The following is a 21455-nucleotide window of genomic DNA, read 5'->3' as shown; positions in this document are numbered from 1 at the left end:
CAACGGAGGTGAAACAACGCTATGTTTTTTTGAGCTACAGGTGAAACAACGCTCGAGCGAGCGACGCGTGGCGATCAATGAAGCGATCGAGCGCTCGCCACATGGGCCATCCCACGAGCAGGCGGCGTTGAGTGCCTACAGCGTTGCATAGGAGCTCCCCAGTTGCACAGGGCCTCCGAATTGTAGGGGTCCCAAAATCAAAGATTACTACTAGTCAAAGGATTAGGTACCTGAAATCCAGGGGAACCTCACGCGCTCACATCTTCCTCTCAGTATTTGTCTCATTTTCACTGCATGTTGCTTAGTAGAGCGATTTGGCCCATGCACTGCAGCGTCATGGTCTCCAACCTTTCACCCCCTCTAATTAGTTTCGAGCGGACTAGTATATTTTTTGTTCTTTCTAATATTTCATTATTATTTTCTTTTTGGCAAGATGTAAACACTTTTGTTACGATAAAATATCAATCCTTTGATTTTTTTTGTAGTAACACAAAAGTTAATATTCCCTCCGTCGCAAAAACGTCTTATAGCTTGTAGAAATGTCTTATATTGTGGGACGGAGGGAGTAAATCCGACACATGCATAGTTGAACAAGCTCCAAAGGATGCAAGTTTTCATTGCAAACCAACCAATCAAGCTACAAGTTAAAACTAATTGTTCACGTGCTTGAACAAATACACTCCTCCAAATCTGACATACTACTACATAGTTAGAACATCACTGCGTTTCTCGTTCTCTAGCCAGCTAACATTAGCATGCATGCACGCGTACGTAGTCGTGCATGCAGACATTTCAGAGATAGATAGATATAGATTGATGGATGGATTATAATGTCAATCCTGAAGAGTCAACACTCAGGAGCAGCCAAGCCTAAGCTCAAGATCCAAACCTCCTCCCCCTCCTCCGACCCCCAGTTCCAGGTCCACCACCAACGCAGCCTTGGCCGCCTCCGCGGCCGCCGTGGTGGAGAAGAAGCTGTAGACGGCGGGGGTCGCCGTGGATGTGCCGCCATAGTCGCCACTGGGGCAACGCGGCGGCGAGAAGTTGAGGTTGGGCACCCAGTCTCTGTGGACAGCAGCAGGAGCAGGAGCTGGAGCTGCGGGGTAGGCGGAGCAGTAGTAGTGGCGGATCCTGGCCCTCTCCCGGCGGTGCACGTTCATGTGCCCACCCAGCGCCTGCGCCGACCGGAACTCCCTCTTGCAGTAGCCGCACGTGTACGAAGACGACGGCGACCTCTGCGCCGGGCACGACGCGCCGCCGCCGGCGGAGGCGTAGCTCCATGCCGCAGCCGGCCTCAGCAGCAGCACCTGCCGGTGGTGGTCGAGGTGGCCGCGGTCTCCTCCTCTCGCGCTGCCCCTGCTCTCCATCAAAGGTGGCCAGCTACTGGCTTCGTTTGCTGCGGTGTATGTGTGATGCGCGTGGTGCAGGGTGGCTACTGGCTGGTATATATGCTCCTCTCCTGCAGTGGCCACCATGTACACGGTACTTGTTTGTTTTTTCTCCTCGGACCCAAACTGGCTAGCTTGCCACTGTCTCAAGCACAACGCACACACTCACATGTTTGAGTGAATGGGTGAGGATGGATGGACAGCCGGAAGTGACAAGTGCACGCGGAGTCAAAGGTAGAGTAGTGAGGATGGAGAGTGGATAGTGGGTGATGTGGCAGGCGAGATGCCCTCAGAACAATGCTCTCCGTTTCGGGGAAGACTATGTGACATGTGTTGGCAATGTGCTCAGCCCACTTTCCCTCAGGACAGGACATCATGCGCACCCAAAGAGGCCCCTACGAGTTGAGGAGACACAAACTACATATATCGGCATATATTTCCATCGTGTCACTGTAGTATCTAGCTACTGAGTACTGTCTGGTTTGCTTCTAATTAACTTACTCCATGGGACAGCTAAGGTGCTAGCTAGGTACGTAGTAGCTGCAAGCCTACATGGCCAAGGAGGCAAAAAGACAGCGGCTGTACGTGACCGATGCCCCGAAAGCGTACGCGGCCTTTGCCACCTTATTTCCTTCGTTTGACTGCATCTCTTTTTTCTTTGATTTCCGTTTTCTTTTCAACCAAAGAAATGTTACCAACTGGTTTGGTTTGATCATCACGTCAGTGTCATAACTCTCACAGACTGAGCACATCCCATCGATCGTGTCACACACAATGCATTCAAAGCCCGGCCGAATATTATCCGCCTTCCGTCAACGCATTGCATGCATGCATGGGCCATGCATGTCTGCAGCCTCAAGGCATTGCGCCCATTGGCCAGCGCTAGACATGTTTGGGCGCTGGTGGCCATGATGGTAACCCAAAGATGAAGTAGAGTTTGCCATGTATAGATGCATGCACGTCTCTTTTTGAGTTTTTACCTTTGGAAATTGTAATGTGTGACTCAAGTTACCGTGGTATCTTTCTTTTCTGAGATGATACTACTCTTACTAGCTGAATGCACATGTGTTGCCACGGAGGAACAAAATGCATAGTTATTAAATAATTGTTTTAATTAAGAATTGTGCGTCGAACATGACAATATGTGATTTGGATTTCTACGCTTCTTCCCTCATGCTTCTTCCTTCATAGGCAATTGTCGTGTCTCTTTAACCACTCACTCCTAGCAAGAAGATAAAGCGATATTTTTCTCATTGCCATTTCTTTCCCTTCACCTTTTTTGCCACAGTGTGAGCCCTCTTTTCAAAATCTTGTATTACATATTATATATTTTAAACAAATCAAAAAATTCTTCTCATCACTTTTTTGGCAATTAGTTTGTTGAAAGGGAACTTAAGCAATATTGGTCACAACTAACTAAAAGGAAACATGAACGACATGAAGTGGCAAAATTTTGTGTATAGAAACAAGAGAATAACATTTTTTTCTGGAAAATAGACCCTCTTAAACAACATATACTACTTCCAAACCAAAATACATTTGACTTGCAAAAGAGGAATGTTTACTGACTCTTTCTCAGGAGGGATCCTTTGACCTCCTTGAGAATAGAGAAGCTTAACAAATCCAGCTCTATGTGCGCCTTTTCTTCATCATGGACAAATACAAAAGGTAAATCTAGAGCCAAAATGTATGCAATAGTTAGTTTAAGCTCTTACAGCCCCAAAAGCATATGATTTGATAACCTCCAAGTTTCAACATTACATTGAGCCTCAGACATATGTTTTGATTTCACACAGTTGTAGATCAAAGGTGAAAGCATGACTGAAAATCGAGAACATGTGATGAGTTCAGACTGACAGGAACATTAAGGTGGACAACCGACATGCCTAGTTAATAGAAAATTACGAGAACGGACTCCAATCATAGGAAATACATAAAGTATTCTTCAGGTTCTAACAGCGAAAATGTACATAATGACATTTGCATGAAAGGTTCTTCTGCTATGCCCGTTCAATGTCTTTCTCTGTCATGCTCTTCTGATTCCTTTATTCCTATTAAAGCATCTCCTTTTCCAATCTATCAAAAAAAGTAGATCACATGCAGATGGGGCCTGTATCAGCGACACGACGAGAGAGGAAGTACTCATCATGCTCAATATCGATTGAGAACCACCTTGGTACTTGACTGGTGGCGGTAGGCTATGAGAATACGTCATGCGCTCTGGCTCACTCGCCGCGGGAAGTACACATCAATATTTTCTACACATTATTCAAAAAAAAATTATAAGCCTGATGTGGGCAACATGTTACTAATTTATTCACGCACTTGTCACGCGGACAATAGGTGCATTTGAATTTGAAAATACGGCGGTCCAGCTGGCAGCGGGGTTCCTTGTCGCAGAGCAGGCGGGCGGCTGGGTGGCGGCGCCGTCGTTGGCGGCGGGGTGGCGCTGTGGCTCGTCCTGGCGGCGGCGCTCGGCCCAGATCTAGGCCCTACGGGGCCCATCTGGGCCTGGGCGGGCCGGCGGCGGGGCTGGTTGGCGGCGTGACTCCCGGGATGCAGGGGAGCGGTGTTGCGCGACGGGGGCTGGCGGCACCGATGCCAGCTTGCTGCAGCACGGCCGGCGGGGCTTCGCGGGCCTGTTTCGGGCCTGGCCGGGCCAGGGGTGGCCTGGTATGCCCCGCTGCCGTGTCCGGTCGGCTACCGCGACAGTGCCGGAGGCTCGACTTCTCGCACGACGGCGGTGGAGGTGGTTCCCTTCCGCTCGGCATTAGTGCTGTTGTTCTCGTCGCGTGGCGCTTCTCTCCGGTCTTCTCGGCCTCGTGGTGGTCCTCGTAGTGAGACGGCGTGGGCGGCGGCGCAACCGCAGTGGCGCATTGGGTGGTAGTTTGGATGGTTGGCTCCGGATGGGCGGTGGTGTTTGGTGTGCGGGAGAAATCCTTGCCGGTTCGTCCGGCGCCGATGCGGTGACACCGGCGGGTGCCACCATTCCTTCTTGAAGGGCGTCGGTGGTAGCCATCCCCTACTTTCCTCCGCATACCGGGGGAAACCCTAGGACTTGTTCGGGCAGCAGCGTCGTCGGCGTCGCATACCTTCTTGGAGGTGTTGCTTGGTATGCGGCACTCGGAGCCTCGGGCGGTGGTGGGGTGTTTCTGGAGGGCGCAGCGGTGGCGGGCCTTCCGTGCTTTGTCGATCTGCCGTTGTTGGCATTATGTTTCTTCTTATTTTTTTGTCTTTGGGCTTGTTGTGCTGCTCGCCCCAGCGTCGAGATGTATCCTATGTTGGCTGGTTGCATTGGAATACAAAGCGGGGGAAACCCTTTTTCGGTAATTTGAAAATAAAGTTATCATTATTGGTATACGCATATACAGACTTTTCATGCACAAACTGAATCTGACATGCACTGCAATCATGAACCAAACCTGCACGTGTGAAATACCTCTATACTGGTGAAGGTTGAAATTTTTCCAATTTGGTAGCCATCTGAAATCATGCATCAACTCTCCAAATCATATCACGATCGAAAATTTCCCAATTTGGAAGTCTGCACATCAGTATAAAAAATATCAATTTGAGGATTGGGACACCGCTAATAAGATTTACTTTTTACAATCCAGTTTCACCCATAAGATGTCAAAGGGCATCTGGATTTGACGCTGTAGTGATCATCTGCAGATTTCGAATTATTTCTTTGAAAACTTGTGAAAGAAGATGTTGAACTGTTGGCCTAGATCCAAAGTTAGTCAAAAGATGATGAACTATTCTTTTTCAATTTTTGTCCTTTTTATTGAAGTCTGACTACCATTGTGCAGCACCGCATGAACTATCAATCACAGATATATCAACATCATGGTTTTCACTTTTAAAGATTCCCAAGAGCCAATTCAAACTGTTTAGTACAGGTGCAAGTCTTACCTCTTTTAATATTCTTTCAACATCTGAGATGTATTGGTAACAAAGTACCTTACTGTTTTATGTTTGTCTCCGCTTACTTAAGTTAACTGCATGTTGTCTTCACTCTTTAGTCTGACTCAAGGTTAACTGCATGTTGTCTTTAGTCCGGCTCATGTCTGTGACAAACACCTATAGTTCCAAACAAACCAAGCAAAACTAAATACCAAGACCTAAAATTAGGGATCAACAAGCACATGTGAGACTCCAGTTGTATTCGAAGTAGCAGAGTGAGGACCATGCTTGCTTCTCCACCTTGAAATGGTAGTCCATGGACATCTCTTGCGTCCTCATCAGCAGGCACTCGTCTGCATTCACTACATACAGTTATAGCAGCAGCTTCTACAATTGGCAACCACCCTTCCGAGGGATGCATATGCAATTGGACAGGAGCTGAACGTACTGAACTCCTCTCCAAGTACGCCTGCATGAGCGTGAGGCCTGGGTTGCGGAGGAGGAGCGGCACGGTGTTGGCGAGGAACTCCGGCGCAGGATACGTCGAAGATGGCAACGAACTTGCGCGGCGAGCGTAGGCATACCACACCTTGTCCCGGCGGGCCTCGTACCACACGTCGACGCCGCTCCTGGCCCATCGTTCACACTCCTCCCTCACCAGCTCCTACATGCATGCAGATGCACCGTTTATAAACTTGAAGACTTGAAATGGCACCTACCTTGGCGACGGGTCGGCGGAGTCGTCAAAGGACCTGCACAATTAATCGGTGGGCCGACAACGTGAGCCTGTAAGCTGCCCCCAATCGATAGTTGATACACCTGTTTTCTCCGTGGACGCCATGACATGAGATTAACTACTACTTCCTCTTCAAAGTTTAGCTAGCTCGATCTCTGTGACTCTCTCAACACTTGAGGTCGTTCGATCAATCGTCTTTACGCTAAATAACCTGTGTTAACTAAGCAAGCTATGCGTGTGTACATACCTCTCATTGTTCATCAGGATCTGGACGAGCACCATGGGGAAGCAGGTCGCGGAGCCACATCCTCTTTTTCTCAAAGCAGAATGGCCGGCCGCTGCCACCGCCAGCGGCTTGTCTCATCTTTGCCGCGGCGCTAACCGTCCCGAGGAAGGCCATATGGGCGAGCACCATAATCAACATGGCCATGCATAGCATCACCGCTCCTCTAAGCAGCAACACGGAGAGGGAGCTCCAAGCCCGGAACAGCAGCTGCAGGGCGGCGGCCACCGACGGCGAGAATGAAACGGTCAACCAGTCGATCGCCGTTCATGTCGCAAAGGAGGAGAAGTCGATGCAGGCGGAGACACGGGGGATGGAGCCGAAGATTTGTACGGGAGATGGTGGCGGCGGCCGGGAGGAGATCCGCAAGAAGATGGGACGGGGTAAGTGGATCGGCGGTGGCTGATGGGATGGAACCGTGGAAGACGAAACTGCTTGGTAGACTCCCTGCGATCGGGTGAGTTGGGAGCGGAGAGGGGAGATCGTGGGTGGGCATCATTAGGGTGAGGCCGTGAGGGAATCGGGAGCGAGGGGTTGGGAGAACAAAGGGGCGGCGGTCGTGGCTAATATTTTTTTACGGAGAAATCGTGCGAGGGAGGTGGTACGAGGGGGAGGACCGAACGAGACAGGGGGAGCGAAGGAGGTCGAACCATCACGACCTTCGATTCTCCTTTAATAGTAGATACTCGTCCCCAAGGGTCACAAGAAGAGAGCTAGCTAGCAAGACAACCATGCAACTGACGCGTGCAGTTCTCTTTGAAAGAAAAGAAAAAAAGAATGAATGGTAGAAAACCACCACATTGACGTCTAGGTTTGCAGCAAACACAGTCCTACGAATTTCTGGTAGAAAACAGTGATTCTAGGTTTAATCTTTTGCAGGAAACACTGACTCGTCTGTTTGGGCATTTTAACCTTGATTATGACATGTGGGTCCCGTTTTTATGACGCGGATTAAGTGTGTAATGGACACGAACTAACGACGTTTGACGGCACTGCTAGGTCATAACCGGTTCCCGGTTTATCCTTTCCCCTCCGCCTTGACATTTCCCCCTTTCCCCGCGCTCTCCACTCTCTCTCTTTGTCTCATCCATGGCGACGGCGAGCCCTAACACCAGCAGAGGAGTGGATGGCGCACGCGGTGATGGTGCAGGAGGGTTGCTTGGCGACCGAGATCCAAATCCACCAGAGGAGGTCTGCGGGAGCTCTAACCCTAGCCAGGCCCCGCAGAGCATAGCGCCGTCGCCGTCGCTCGAGTACCGTGCTGTCTGCACTTTGCCCGTGCTGTGTAGGCGACTCCGACGGGGAGCCACCAGCGGGCATCTGCGTTGGGCGGTGTTGAGTAAGCTTTCTCCCCCTCATTTTATGTTGATTCTAGCTAGCGTTAGGGTTCTAAACTAAACTGGGCATTCAACTCCGAACGAAACTCTAGGTTTAGGGTTAGGGTTCTAATACAAATTGGGGATTCTGCCCTGTCAATTTGATGGTAGTGAACATTGCTATTGCCCTGCCCTGTCAATTATATAGTCTAATTTAAAGTACAATTTATACCTTGTTTAGTAAACAGTAAAGTTATAATTATAGTGTTTCCTTATTGGCTCTATTAATTCAAGTAGTTGGCATGCAATGTTTATTTAAATTGGTCATTATTATTATTTGTAGTAGTAATGTACTGTTTAATTGAATCTTTCATAACTTGGTATGGATTGCTAGTTAAAATGGTTATGTAATGCAATTAATTAGTAGGTATTTAAGTACTTGTTACGGACTGTGTAATTAATGTGTAGTGTCTTTGTTTTGTAGCTTGTCTCATGATGTTTGGGAAGTTAGACTCCACTTTCATGATCGGGATAACTTGGAAAAGACTATGTGTGTTTCAGGCATCACATTTTTCAATTTTTTAGCACTCATAGAGACAACATGATATGGACTTAAAGACTGCATGTATTATATATGTGAGGGATGTTGGGTTGGGAATAGCAGGTTTGGAGGAGATATGTGATGATGACAAGGTTGATGAGATACTGGACCACATTGCCAACCGAGATCGATCATAACATAGTAAACCTTTTTTTTTTGCGGGGTAGAACATAGTAAAACCTGATAGTAGTTAAGGGTAGTGGGCCCATACCTGCAGATTTAAACATAGGTTATGTTTGTGATCAACAAGTTCCTATAGGCAATGTTGGAGAGAGCACCGTATATGAGGTGAGTGATGCTGGTGTGGTTTACAAGTCACCATCCAAAATATCAGAAGGAGCTGTACTAGTTGAGGAGCCAGAGCCAATCCAGTTTTACTCCACACAACAGAGCACACATCTGTTTAGTCATAATTTGGATATGGAGCAAGGTAATGCAGGAGATGTTGATATATATGGAGCAAGAGGAGTTGAAAAGAAGTATGCACCTTAAAAAGAGATCTAAAATCGACTACGCGAATATTGTTTTGACGTGACCTTACAAATAGTCGCTCCATGTTGCAAAAGTGTACAGTGTACTTACAAACGTGTAACGGTACACGTCGCCAAACCATGCGTGCAGAGAGCAGAGTAGAGAACACGGAGATAGGTAGCTAGCAGTTCTCCTGTATGGTCGCGAGACGAGGCCTCCACGCATCTCGGCACGGGCCCGTGACGGCGCCGCCGTGGCTGAGACACCCCGTCCTGGCTTTCCTCTCCGCTGCGGCCCGCTCCTCCAGCCTCGCCATGAACTCCGCCGCGTCCTTCCTTGTCATCACCACCTTCAACCGCACCGCGCCGTCCTCGCCCACGGCAACCTCCTGCATGTGGCACCGCGGCCACGCCGGCCTCTTCTCCACCCCCTCCTCGTCCCCGCGGTCCTGATCATCCCTGTCGACGAAGATGTTCTTTGCCGCCGCCGGCCGCTCCTTCCTTTTCACCTTCTTGGCACCGGCGACGGTGGCGTGCACCACCCTGGCCTCCTTGCACATGCATGGCAGCGTGTTGCCCATGTGTGCGTAGCCACACGCTCGAGCAAGTGCGGCGAGAGTGAGGAGGAGGTAGTGGCGATCGTTGTGTGCTTCGACTTTCCGATTTCTGAGCGACACCTCTGTGCGTGCGTGTTTTATATATAGCGATGTGGGCTTGGACCGGTCGTTAATACCATGTTGATGTTTCATCATCAGTAGATAAATGGCTATAAAGCTGATCATCTTAAGTCTGAACCTAATGGGTGGAGAACATTTTGTGGATGCACGCCTAGCTAGTTAGCTTTGAACTTATTGTCAACGCGGCGATTGGGTTTGACAGTTGCGTTGGCACACGTACATACTACTACTGCTAGGAGAGATCCACATGTATATAACATCAATAACAAAGACGTTCATGTCATCACGTATAGTATAACTAAATTATACGAAGATTGGCCTGGACCAGTCATCAATATTACGTACGATTTGTTTAGCCTTTGAACAGGTCGCCATGGAACACGGACACACGGTGATTGGTTCGACTGTTACGTATGCATAAGAATACGTTGACCAAGAAGCTAGGAGAGATCGAACTCAAAGGTGCTGGCATATACTTGCGGTGAGCATCCTCCAGTCAAACCCTATAAAACTTCTACTGAAAAACGTCAGGGTCGGAGTGCCACGCACCTGACGTGTGGCACTTATCATTTCAAGTTTTTTCCATCCTTTTTTCTATAATAATGTGGCAATATAATTAAAATTTTATTTTACTTTTTTATACTCCCTTCATCCCGAATTAGTTATCTCAGATTTGTTTTGGTACTATGTCCAGACACGCTTTAGTGTTAAGTACACCCATATCTACACAAATCTAAAACAACTAATTTGGGACAAAGGTAATACAAAATAGGTACGAATTAGCAAAAACCAAGGATTAAGTTATGGGGATTAGTTAGAACGCATCCTTTAAAACCTTGTTTTTTTTGCAAGTTAGGTTTGGGAAAGAATTTGGGGACTTTAGTGTTGGAGATCGATTACAGATACCCTCGGTATCTGGAGTCCACTTATGATCGCGGATTCATGTAGGCATCATGAGTTTTTTTTTTTTGAGAATCATAGGGGGAGTTCCCCCACCTAAATATATTACTCAAAAGCAGCAAGCCGTAGGAACTTTCACAGATTACATGGGCACATAAGAACCCGAGGAGAGGAAGCACCGCCACGAGGAGACATCGTCCTTATCACACTGCTTAGGCAAGCGGTGTGACCACAAATCTAAGTCTGTTACAATAAGTTTAAGAGTGAGCGAGGAGTGTATATCTTGGGCATCCCAAATTCTCCATAGAATAGCGAGAAGAATAAAAGGCCATGTATCATTGTCAAGCCCCGGTGGTGTTGTTGCCTCCCAAAGTGATGAGGTGCTTGAGGAGTTGGGATAAATGGCTAGCCTTTGCCAGATTTTGTTGTCCAGTGGACAAGTGATAAAGAGTTGATCCGTGTCTTCTAATTGAGAGCATCTTGGGCACTCTTGGTTTGCGGTGATTTATTTATGAGCTAAGTTTTCATTTGTGTTGAGCCTACCCTTGAAGAGAAGCAAGCAAATAACTTAATCTTGTTTGGCACCTTGAACTGCCAAATGATTTGAGTGTGTCTGTCTTCATCATCTTCTTTTGTTAACAACTCATAGGCTCTCTTTGTCATGAAAGCATGGCCCCCATTGAGGAAGCGGTCTGGTTCGTCTGAGAGCCTAAAATCCTGCAGCAAATACAATAGAGAAACCATTTCTAGGGTAGCAACACTAGTTAGGTGGTTACACAGGTTAAATTCCAAACCAAAACACATAATATTTGCCACTCTAACAAAAGGATCAGTGGAATGTGAAAAGAGGAAAGGGAACAGGTGGCCGAAGGTGTCGAAGCGAGCCAAGTATCAAGACAGAAATAAGTTGCAGTCCCATCAGAAATGAGCACTAAGGTAATTTTTTGTAGAGATGACACTTGTGTGTTTATGGTTTCGCAGAGAAAAGAGGGGTGAGAATCTGGCATCACAAGAGCATTGGGGTGTTGTAGGGAAAGCCAATCTAACCAAGGTGTAGGAGAGGGAGGCAAGGATTTGGCAGCAAACTTCATGAGAAGATAATTATTTTAAACATGCAAGTTTTTAATGCTTAAACCACCTTTTTTTGGTTTGTAAACATTTCCAATCAATGAGGCATTGAGCCCCTAAGTAGTGATCCTCGGTAGTCTAGAAGAAAGCGCGTCTAAGAGCATCCAGTTGTTTTAAGACCTTTTAAGGAAAAGCAAAAATGGTCAGAAAGTAAATGAGCAGAGAATCAAAACCACCGTAATTAAAACCAGCCTATCACCATTGGCCAATAGCTTAGCTCGCCAACCAGAAAGCAATTTTTTACATTGCTCAATAATGGCAGGAAAGGGTTTGGGTGGGGGGGGGGGGGGGGGGGGGGGAGGGTGGGAGAGAGGCATGCCTAAGTAGGTTTGAGGGAAGGAGGAAATACGACAGTCTAGAACGGTAGCAATGGCGGTCTGATCAGAGTGGGAAGTATGTAGTGGGACAAAGCAAGTATGTGAGAAATTAAATGTAAACCAGTGGCTAACGAGAAGTCATACATGATGCTTTTAAGGGCAGAAGTCGCCGAGGGAGAAGCCGTAGTGATTATCAACGTGTCATCGGAGTATTGTAGTGTTGTGGGAGGTAAGTGGGCAAAAAGGGGGTGGTGAAGAAGGGATAGATGAAGCTGCCGAGAGATTAACTGTTGCAATATATCGGCTACGATGATGAATAGGTAAGGAGAGAGGGGGGGTTGCCCTGATGCAACTCATTCTTACACGTTGATTCGGGGTCCCGGGACACGATTAAGTAGAACTGCAGTTTTACCAGTGAGAAGGATGTTTTGTACCCAAAGCCTGAATGCAGTAGGGAAGCCTGTGGTAAGTAGTCCATCCGTCCCAAAATAAGTACAAAGTTGAGTCACTTATTTTGGGACGGAGGGAGTAGTATTTTATCTCGACAAGGCCGAGAAAAGGAGTCAAACGCCTTCCGGGAGTCTAGCTTAATTATCATCGTAGGCACCTTTTTATTGTGGCGAGTGGTAATGAGATCAGTAGCGTAGACAAAGTTCTCGGCAATATTACGGCCTGAAATGAAACCGTTTGATCCCCATGCACTAAGTTGGGGATGAGTGGTTTCAGTCTGTTTGTGAGAAGTTTGGCAATCGCCTTTACAGGAACTTTCATGTGTGAGTGTGTGTTCATGACTTCATGTACGTCGTCATGATTCGAAACAGACTTAAAATGTCTGAATTTTCCACCGACAGAACCACGGATGAATACTAGCGTTGAGTTAAGCTAGCAAAATATCTGAAGCTTATAACTCAAAAAAGGAAAAACTGAAGCGTAAGAGAATCTAAACATCGGAGGCTACACTACAACCCAAAAAATGTAGCCAGAAAGAGACTGGACTTTCAGCTCCCGGGTGCAGGGCACCCTCATAAACAGTAAATTCAAAACAATATGAAAAGAAATCGAAAAAATCTGAAACTTTGGGGAATCAAATATGATCAAACATTCAACGTTCATGCAAAGTTTCAGCATCGAAAAAACATTTGTGGAGCCCTCACAAAAAAAACAGTGTTCAAAGTTATGTGTACTTTTGAGCAGTAATTGTTTTTTTTTTGTGAGCGCTCCTCGAGTGTTATTTCTGGCTGAAAATTTGCAAGAACATCAAAAGTTTGATCATATTTGATCCACAAAAATTCAGATTTTTTTGATTTTTTTTCACATTGTTTGAAGTTACTGTTCATGAGGGTGCCCCTGCACCCTGGAGCTGTCACGCCTTTCCCAAAAATGTATGCCTACGTGCAAAACCTACAAACCCGTGGTCAAACATCGGAGGCAGATTGCTAATCAGCATGTGAAACGCCCGTGGTCCCTCCGTACGCGTACGTGTAGCACTGTTGCTACTAATTCTCGGGTATGGTCGCCAGACGAGGCCTCCATGCATCCCTGCATGGGCTCATCATGCCGCCATTGACGAGCTCTTCCATCCTGGCTTTCCTCTGCGCGGCCCGCCTCTCCAGCCTGGCCATGAACTCCGCCGCGTCCTTCCTCGTCATCACCACCTTCAACCGCACCCCGCCATCCTCGCCCGCTGCAAGCTCCTCCACACGGCACCCCGGTCGGCCGGCCGCCTCTTTCTCCTTGCCGCCGTCCTGATTTACCCTGCCGCCGCCGACGTTGTTGGTGGCCTCCTTGCACGTGCATGGCAGCGGCAGGGCGTTTCCCATGTATGCTTAAACAAGCTCGAGTGCTAGAGAGCGTGCGTGGGGGCTGGTGCCAACACTTCTAAGTTGTGTTATATATATAGCGATCGAGGCGCCAAGGAGACCTGTTCAAAGGCGAGAGGGCATGCATTCCGACGGTGGTCAAGTGTCACCAGCACAGAAATCGCCAAACAGTTTCGTGGTCTGCGTGCGGTGAGGGTCGTCAGCTGCGAATAGTAGTGCCGGTCAACCTAACTGCGTGCGATCAAGAATGGACGGCACTGTCTTTCTTTACGGTACGTATTGTGTTTAGTTCAGAATAGATGTATGTATGCCGAGCTCTGGTCAAGATGCTTTTAGTCAAGATGAGAACTGGACGCTGGAGCAGGAAGATATTAACTGATTTTGTCAGCGTCGGGTGACACTGCACCTTCTTCTAGATCAGTGGTGCATGACTTCGATTCCAGTTATACAGTGGATATGACATTTAGACAACGAGTCTTGCGGAAAGGATGAAATTGTTTAGCAAAGGAAGACGAGAATAATAAGCACTCCTTTTATCCCAAATTATAAGACGTTCTAACTTTTTCCTGAAACAGATGTATCTAGAATTCTAGACGCGTTTTAGTGTGCTTGTTTACTCATTTTAGTTCGTATGTTGTACATATTGAAATATCCAAAACATCTTATATTTCAAAACAGAGGTGATACATAGCAAACATTACATGCTTGAATTTATGCAAAACCCGTAGTCCTCTTCTTCCCTGTAAATATCACTCTATCTAGATTTACAAGGCATGTTCATCTTGCCTTAAGTTAAGCTTGTTTGAATTTGACAAAATTTATATTAGAATATATGTTACTCCGTATGATGAAAACTGTGGCTTCTCGGTTGCGAGTTAATGTCGAAATGACACACGTTGGGAGCTCCTTGGTATCCGTATCAAAACTAGTAGGAACAAATTTTGGGAAGGACTGACTAATTAACCAACATTTATTCAGCTACCAGATTGTTTTTCATAGTAACAAACATCGACCCAACATAGTCTTAACATCACAACATCTTAGATGTCAAATTGGGCTTGATATTCTGTCATTGCGGATGCCGTGAGTAATAGGTATCATCTTAATATGAATATATTACCCTTTGTGGGAAAACAACATCTTAGGTATACAGTTGCATGAGGAGTATGCACTCCTATAGTTATCTTGAGCAACATAGCTTGTATTACCATGTACTTTGCTGGCCAGTCGAGTCGTCTTTACCGAGTGTGGGACTCGACAAAGTCTTTGCCAAATGTTTTTGGCCTTTGCCAAGTGCCCTGGGCACTAGGGCAAACTGGAAAGTCTAATAGTGCATCCTCGATAGGGAGGTCATGAGCTCTTAACTCTTTTGTTAGCGTATCACCTACGTACATTGCAAAGAATTAAAGAGATGCTTCTATTTTTAAAAAGAAGAAAAATCGGCATCACATGCTAGTCGATCATTGCCAACAATTCCATAACAAGCAATAGCAGGTTATATTTATCCTTCCAACAAATATCGTGCCCAACACATTGACAATAACATATACATCGCTCTTATAATCCTATTGTAGGGCCTACCAAAATTGAAATTTTTGGCTAAGAAAATACGTGTTCCCCCACATTCAAGTGGTTGCAAGTTTCCTATGTTTAATTTGATTATGAAAAGCACAAGTAAATCAAGCCACACTTTCCAAAAATTGACTTACTAGACATAAGCAGACATTATACGATTTAGGATTATGAAAGTTGAAAGAATATATGAAGTTACACATCCACAACATTTTGATCATTGAGCAAGAAGTACTTCTGATCATGTACCTTGTGTTATGAAAACTGAAACAACCATCCCAAGTCCCCTGTTTTCCGACTTTAAGAATTACTGCATGGAACTTCAGGGTTTTGAGTAAGTCATTTCTGTGCCTGGAATAGCCCGATTTCTAAATGGATATTGCTAGTAGGATCGTGCCAAATTCAAACTGTTATGCTACAAACTAAATAGTCGGGCTAAAAGTCATGCTGACCTTAGGAATGTTCATCGGTCAGGACATCAATACCTAGATTCTACTACTTGATGGCATTGAGTAATCTAGAGCTCGTGCGCCACATGACTTGTCCCTTGGGGAAGCAACATGATAACAAGGCATAATTGCTTTAGTTTCAAAAATCATATTGGCATTAAATAGGAAAAGTTAAATGGGCAAATCTTAGAGATGAAAACACAAAATTCGTTCCCTCTTACGCAACAATTCAACATTGAAGGAAATTTATTCCTAGTCTTAATAACTCAAATGGATAATCCATCTTTAATCGCCTATATGGACATACTTGGTCAATCTAAAGTTCATAACATGTTTTGTGACCTACATAAGTTTCTACATAACTATGATGTCTTTTCGTCCTTGAAAGCACCCCGCACTCATTAAGAAATTGATTGATCATTTTTTGCGAGAAAAATTGACAGAACCTTTGTTGAGCTACCTTCAAAAAAATCTCTTAGCCTAGATGGATTTAACCATGGTTTTAAGAAAGAAGTGTTGGAATATTATCAAAGAAGACTTTTATATGCTTTGTGGACAATTTCATACAGGGCAGCTAAATCTACAGAGGAATAATGGATCTTACATCACTCTAACTCCAAAGAAAGATGGATCTTACATCACTCTAAATCTACAGCTAAGTCTCCCTTCTTCTGAATTTCTCAACTGATAAGCAAGCTTCTAGCCAACAAGCTTCAATCATCATTTTGAAGCTACTTCACACAAATCAGTATGATTTTATTAAGTCGAGAACTATACGAGATTGTTTAGGGTGGGATTTGAATATTTATATTACTATCACAAGACAAAGAAGGAAGTGGCCATTCTGAAGGTAGATTTCAAGAAAGCTTTTGAAAAATTAAACATTTGAGAATTCTTAATACTATCAAGAATAAAGTATCTAGGTAAAGTATCTAGGGATACGTGGTGCCATTAGATTCATTTTATCCTTTATTTGTGCACCTCATATGTGTTGTTAAATCAGACACGATGCAAGGTTTTTAACTGCATAACAGGTGTTAGGTAAGAGGATCATTTCCCCCTTCGCTCTTTGTGCTGGCTGCAGAGACCTTCTACAAAGAGTGATCAATAAGGCCATGACATATTATCTCCTAGTGTGACATATTTCTCTGCTCTCTTATCATGATTTTCGTGTGGTGTAATATGTTGATGTTACTCTTGTTACCATGTCTACTGATATTGCTTCTGCATTTGCATAGGATTTTGCAAGAATTTACAACATCCACAAGGTTAAAGATCGGTTTTCAAAAACCACAACTGGTTCCCATTAATGTGGAAGCTAGTGATACTGCTACACCGACTAGTGCTCTAAATTATCGAATAGGGACTATGTCATTTTCTTATATATGTTTGCCTCTTGGGCCCAGAAAGCTAATAATTCAAGATTTCTTTCCCATGTTCCAAAGAGTAACAATGACATTTGCTTGATATTTCAACTCTCTCACCTATGGTGGAAGGTTGCAATTAGTGAACTCAGTTCTATCTTGTTTGCCTAGTTCCTTCACGAGTACAAATCCAATTCCCAAATGAGCAATAGAGCAGCTGGATGAATACAAAAGTCATTTGTTACGGCTAGGTTATAATTTGACTAAAAAGACCCCCTAGCTGCTTGGGAATTAGTTTGTAAGCCCAAATGTGAAGGAGGCTTATGGGTGCTAGATTTGGATAATCATAACATTGCCCTGATCTTGAAAATATTACAGAAAGTCGACAACCCTTCAAATTTTACCTGGGTTCTTCTTGTTGGGAGCTTTAGTATACTACATGCAGCCAATATTGGGGTCACACAAAAGCTTCTTTCTGGCCGAGAGGTTCCACCTTTCTTTTCATGTGTTTCAATAGGGTGATTTTCTATAATTAGTGACGGCAATTTGATTTTGTTTTGGCAAGACAAGTGTATTGCACCCGAGCTATTTCTGCATAAGCCGCACAAGTACTCATTTGCTTTGGATACAATAGTTTTATAGACCAGATTCTGGATCATGACTTAATAGATGCTTTTTATTTGCATTTGTCTCAGGCTGCCTCTGCTCTATTTTTTGTGTCTTTGGCAACAAATATAAGGCATGAATCTATATGCACAACCTGTTTCTTGGGAATACAGTTGGGGCACTACCTTTTCCACTTCTATAATTTATAAACTTTTTAAAGTCGTCATGTCACTCTAGTTGTCTTCAAATAGTTATGCAAATATTTTGTTCATCACAAACATCAAGTTTTCTTTTTGTTTGTGCTCATTGAGAAACTGAATACAAGGGCATCTCTCCAAAGGAAAACTTTTTACTCGCCTTCCTATGAATTTGCCATGTACAATCAACATTTGATTGAAAGTAGAGATCATATATTCTTTGAATGCCCCTTTGCTCGATGTACTCGAAGTATATGTTCCTGAATATCAAGCTCTCTAGATATCTTTTGGACAATATGTTTAGACTAAATAATGTTCTCAATATCACTTTCTTTATGGGTTAAATCATCTTGGTTATTTGAAGCATCTGGATTTGCCGATATGACTTCATTTTTAAAAGCATATGTCTAAAGATGAGCTTATGCTTCTTCTTCATATGGTAAAAAATGTCTCTTATGATGGTCTTGTTGAGTGGGTCACCAACTTATATTAACAATTCACCTTTTCTTTTTCTTGGCTGGTTGTAACTTACTTTAAATATTTTAATTAACTTAACTTAGTTGTAGTAGGTACCTATTGTCTTCTATAAAAAAAAGAACATTTTGATCATTGACTATGACGCATGTACAACCATATCTGCCTTTCAAGCTTTTGAGTTATAAGTAAGATAGCAGAGGTAGTTGCTCTGCAACCTATGGGTGCACAAACTCTTCGATAGGGGTGGCATGGGCTTTGATATTTGGGGGGGGGGGGCTAGAATGGTAGTTTTAGTTTGATAGATTCTTTGCTTCGCGTGATGCCTAGCATATTTTTTTCATGAAGACCATCGTTTGGTGGGTCTTTGGTCGAACATGCCCCCAATGTCCATTTCTCCTACCACGTGTGTCATTTCTCGTCCATGGATCAAGAGCAACTCAAAAATCGTGCTGAGCGTCACATCTCACCTTGTAGTTCTACTGTGATCGTCTCTTTGTGTGTCTAATGCTTTATGTTAGTTTTAGTTTCAATGTAAACAATTTAATGTAAAGGGGCAAGTAACTTTCAATGTAAACAATTTAAGTACAAGTTACCGCAAGGAGGCATATTGGATATAAGATAGAAACTTGATAACCCAATTAACTTGGCTTGAGACAATATGAATGATGAAGACCCCTTAATTCTTCATGATGTAGCCAAGTCTCCAACGCCCTCCAATAACACCTATTGATCAAGTTTGAGCTTGATGGTCCCCAACCAAGTTGGGTCCTAAGAGGTTAGTCACAATAGGCTTGGATACCCAAATGGTTCTTTTCTTGACAACATTTTGAGTACCAACAAACTTGGCAAACACATTGTCAACCTTATCCTTCCCAAGAGAATAGATATCATCAATAATAATTGGGTTGGATAAGTTACCACTAGTGCATGAAGAAGCGACGTGACCTTTCTCACGACAAATGTAGCAATGTCTACTCTTCATTTTCTTCTCCACTTGATTTCTCAACTTGAGAAGCATTAGCTTGAGTCTTCTTGGGAAGAGGCCTTTCTTCAACTTGAGGTTGAGCATGAGAATGAATTTGTGGCCGCTTCCCTTGCTGCTTGTCATTAATGGGCTTCTTATTCAATGGGCAAGACCTAACATGATGCCCTTTAATTTTGCACTTGAAGCAAATAATCTTGGCCGAATTCTTGACTTGTTCTTGGCCCTTATTCTTGTTTCTCTTGGACTTCTTCTTCTTATTGGAGTTGAATACAAGTCCACCTTTGTCATTGGGGATTTTTGCACACTCAAGATATTGTTGAGTGTGGACTTCCCTTCATGACACTTTTCCAAGTCTTTCTTCGAAGAAGTGACTTGAGCCTTGAGCTCTTTAATTTCCTCTACATGGTTAGCATCAACACAAGTACTAGAGGAAGTATAAGCTTCATCGTTAGAGCAACAAGGCAAGGAGAGTAATTCATCACAAGAAGTACCAATGTTATGAGTAGACGAATTACAAGGACTAGCACATGGCAAGATAGCATTTTGACTTGAAGTAGTGCTAGTATCCACATGCGACTTCCTAGAAGTTACCTTAGACATAGCCTCATGAGCTATCTTTAGCACATTATGGGATACTAGAAGATCATCATGAGAGTTTGTGAGCTTTACATGATTTTCTTCCAACTTCTCATATTTGCTAGATAGCAACTCAAGTTGAGCCCGTAGCTCAATATTCTCCTTCAAAATGGATGCTTCACTAGAAATAGAGTTAGTAGCACAAGCATCATCAATAATAGCAAGAGAAGAAGGCAACTTGGCAAGCTCTTTAGAATATGAAGCTTTAAGTTGTGCATGAGACTCGGTGAGTTTGATGAGCTCACTCTTAATGACCCTTGAGCCATTTTCGAGGTGCCCAAAGTCCTCAAGGAGTTTAGCATGCGCAACTTCAAGCTTCTCATTTTTAGTTTCAAAATCATTGGCCACCTCAAGAGCTCTATCATGAGATTCCTTCACTCTAGATAATTCTAGAGCAAAAGTCTCCTCAAGAGATTCGGAGGTGGTTTGTTCATGTTCAAGAGCTTGAGATAGCTCCGCGACCTCATTTGCGTAATCACGCTCATGAGCTTCCATTTTCTCAATGGTGACCTCATGCTCCTCTAGATGAGATTCCAACTCCTCAATGTATTTCTTGCCCTCGATGGCAATAGACATGATTTCCATGAAGTTGGAACGAGCAAGTTTATTTTTGTGAAGAGCTTTAAAAATCATTTGCCCTTAATTTTTAAGGAAGCAATATTATCATTCTCTTCATCATTATCCTCATCATCATTAGAATTAACATCATCATCAAGCGACATATTGGGGTTCAAAGTAGGAGATACCTTTGACGCCTTAGCCATAAGGCAAAATGCAATAGATGATGATGTAGGATCCCTTGAGGCACCATTCAAGACCACATCTTGTTCCATGGAGTGTTGGGTTTCCTCTACATTGTTAGCACAACAACTAGAGGAAATAAAAGCATTTTTATCATGGCAACAAGACATAGCAAGCATATCATCATGAGATTTAGTCAAGCAATTTCTACATGATATGCAAGGACTATCAACACAAGCATGTGAAACATTTGGAGTGCTTGAAGTGTTAAAGTCCAAAGAAGAAGCATTGCAATAAGATAGTGGTGAAGGATCATCGATAATAAGCACACTATCATCATTGCAATGATCAACACTACTCACCACATCATTACCTTGTGGCAAACCACATGTAGGTGAAGTAGAGGCAGTTGAGAAGACAACACGTCCGGAGGTGGAGGGAGAACAATCATCCCCACAAATCTAGGACACACCATATTTGTCTTGAAGCTTCGTCCACAACTCATGAGCATCCCGGAACGACATGAGTGAAATATAACTACATTGCTCAGAGCATCAAAGAGCACATTAGAAGCTTGAGCATTGAGATATGACTTCATTTTTAAAAGCATGTCTAAAGATGAGCTTATGCTTCTTCTTCATAGGGTAAAAAATGTCTCTTATGATGGTCTTGTTGAGTGGGTCACCAACTTATATTAATAATTCACCTTTTCTTTTTCTTGGCTTGTTGTAACTTACTTTAAATATTTTAATTAACTTAACTTAGTTGTAGTAGGTACCTATTGTCTTCTATAAAAAAGAACATTTTGATCGTTGACTATGACGCATGTACAACCATATCTGCCTTTCAAGCTTTTGAGTTATAAGTAAGATAGCAGAGGTAGTTG

The 21455-nt window shown here is 44.1% G+C and overlaps 1 protein-coding gene across 1 annotated transcript; it reads right to left on the bottom strand.

Annotated features, from left to right (window-relative positions):
• Positions 1-854: 854 nt before the first annotated feature.
• LOC109750854 (uncharacterized) lies at positions 855-1371 on the bottom strand. Its single transcript, XM_020309794.2, has one exon. It carries the CDS (start codon positions 1365-1367, stop codon positions 855-857), a length of 513 nt encoding a protein of 170 aa, XP_020165383.2. The 5' UTR covers positions 1368-1371.
• Between the last annotated feature and the right edge of the window lie 20084 nt (positions 1372-21455).

Source organism: Aegilops tauschii, chromosome 1 (genome assembly GCF_002575655.3).
Source record: "Aegilops tauschii subsp. strangulata cultivar AL8/78 chromosome 1, Aet v6.0, whole genome shotgun sequence".
Lineage (NCBI taxonomy): Eukaryota > Viridiplantae > Streptophyta > Magnoliopsida > Poales > Poaceae > Aegilops > Aegilops tauschii.
This window is presented reverse-complemented; position numbering and strand designations above follow the sequence as displayed.

What these genes read in the sequence shown, in the direction of transcription:
- LOC109750854 (XM_020309794.2), bottom strand. Translation starts at nt 1,367, where the DNA reads ATGGAGAGCAGGGGCAGCGCGAGAGGAGGAGACCGCGGCCACCTCGAC.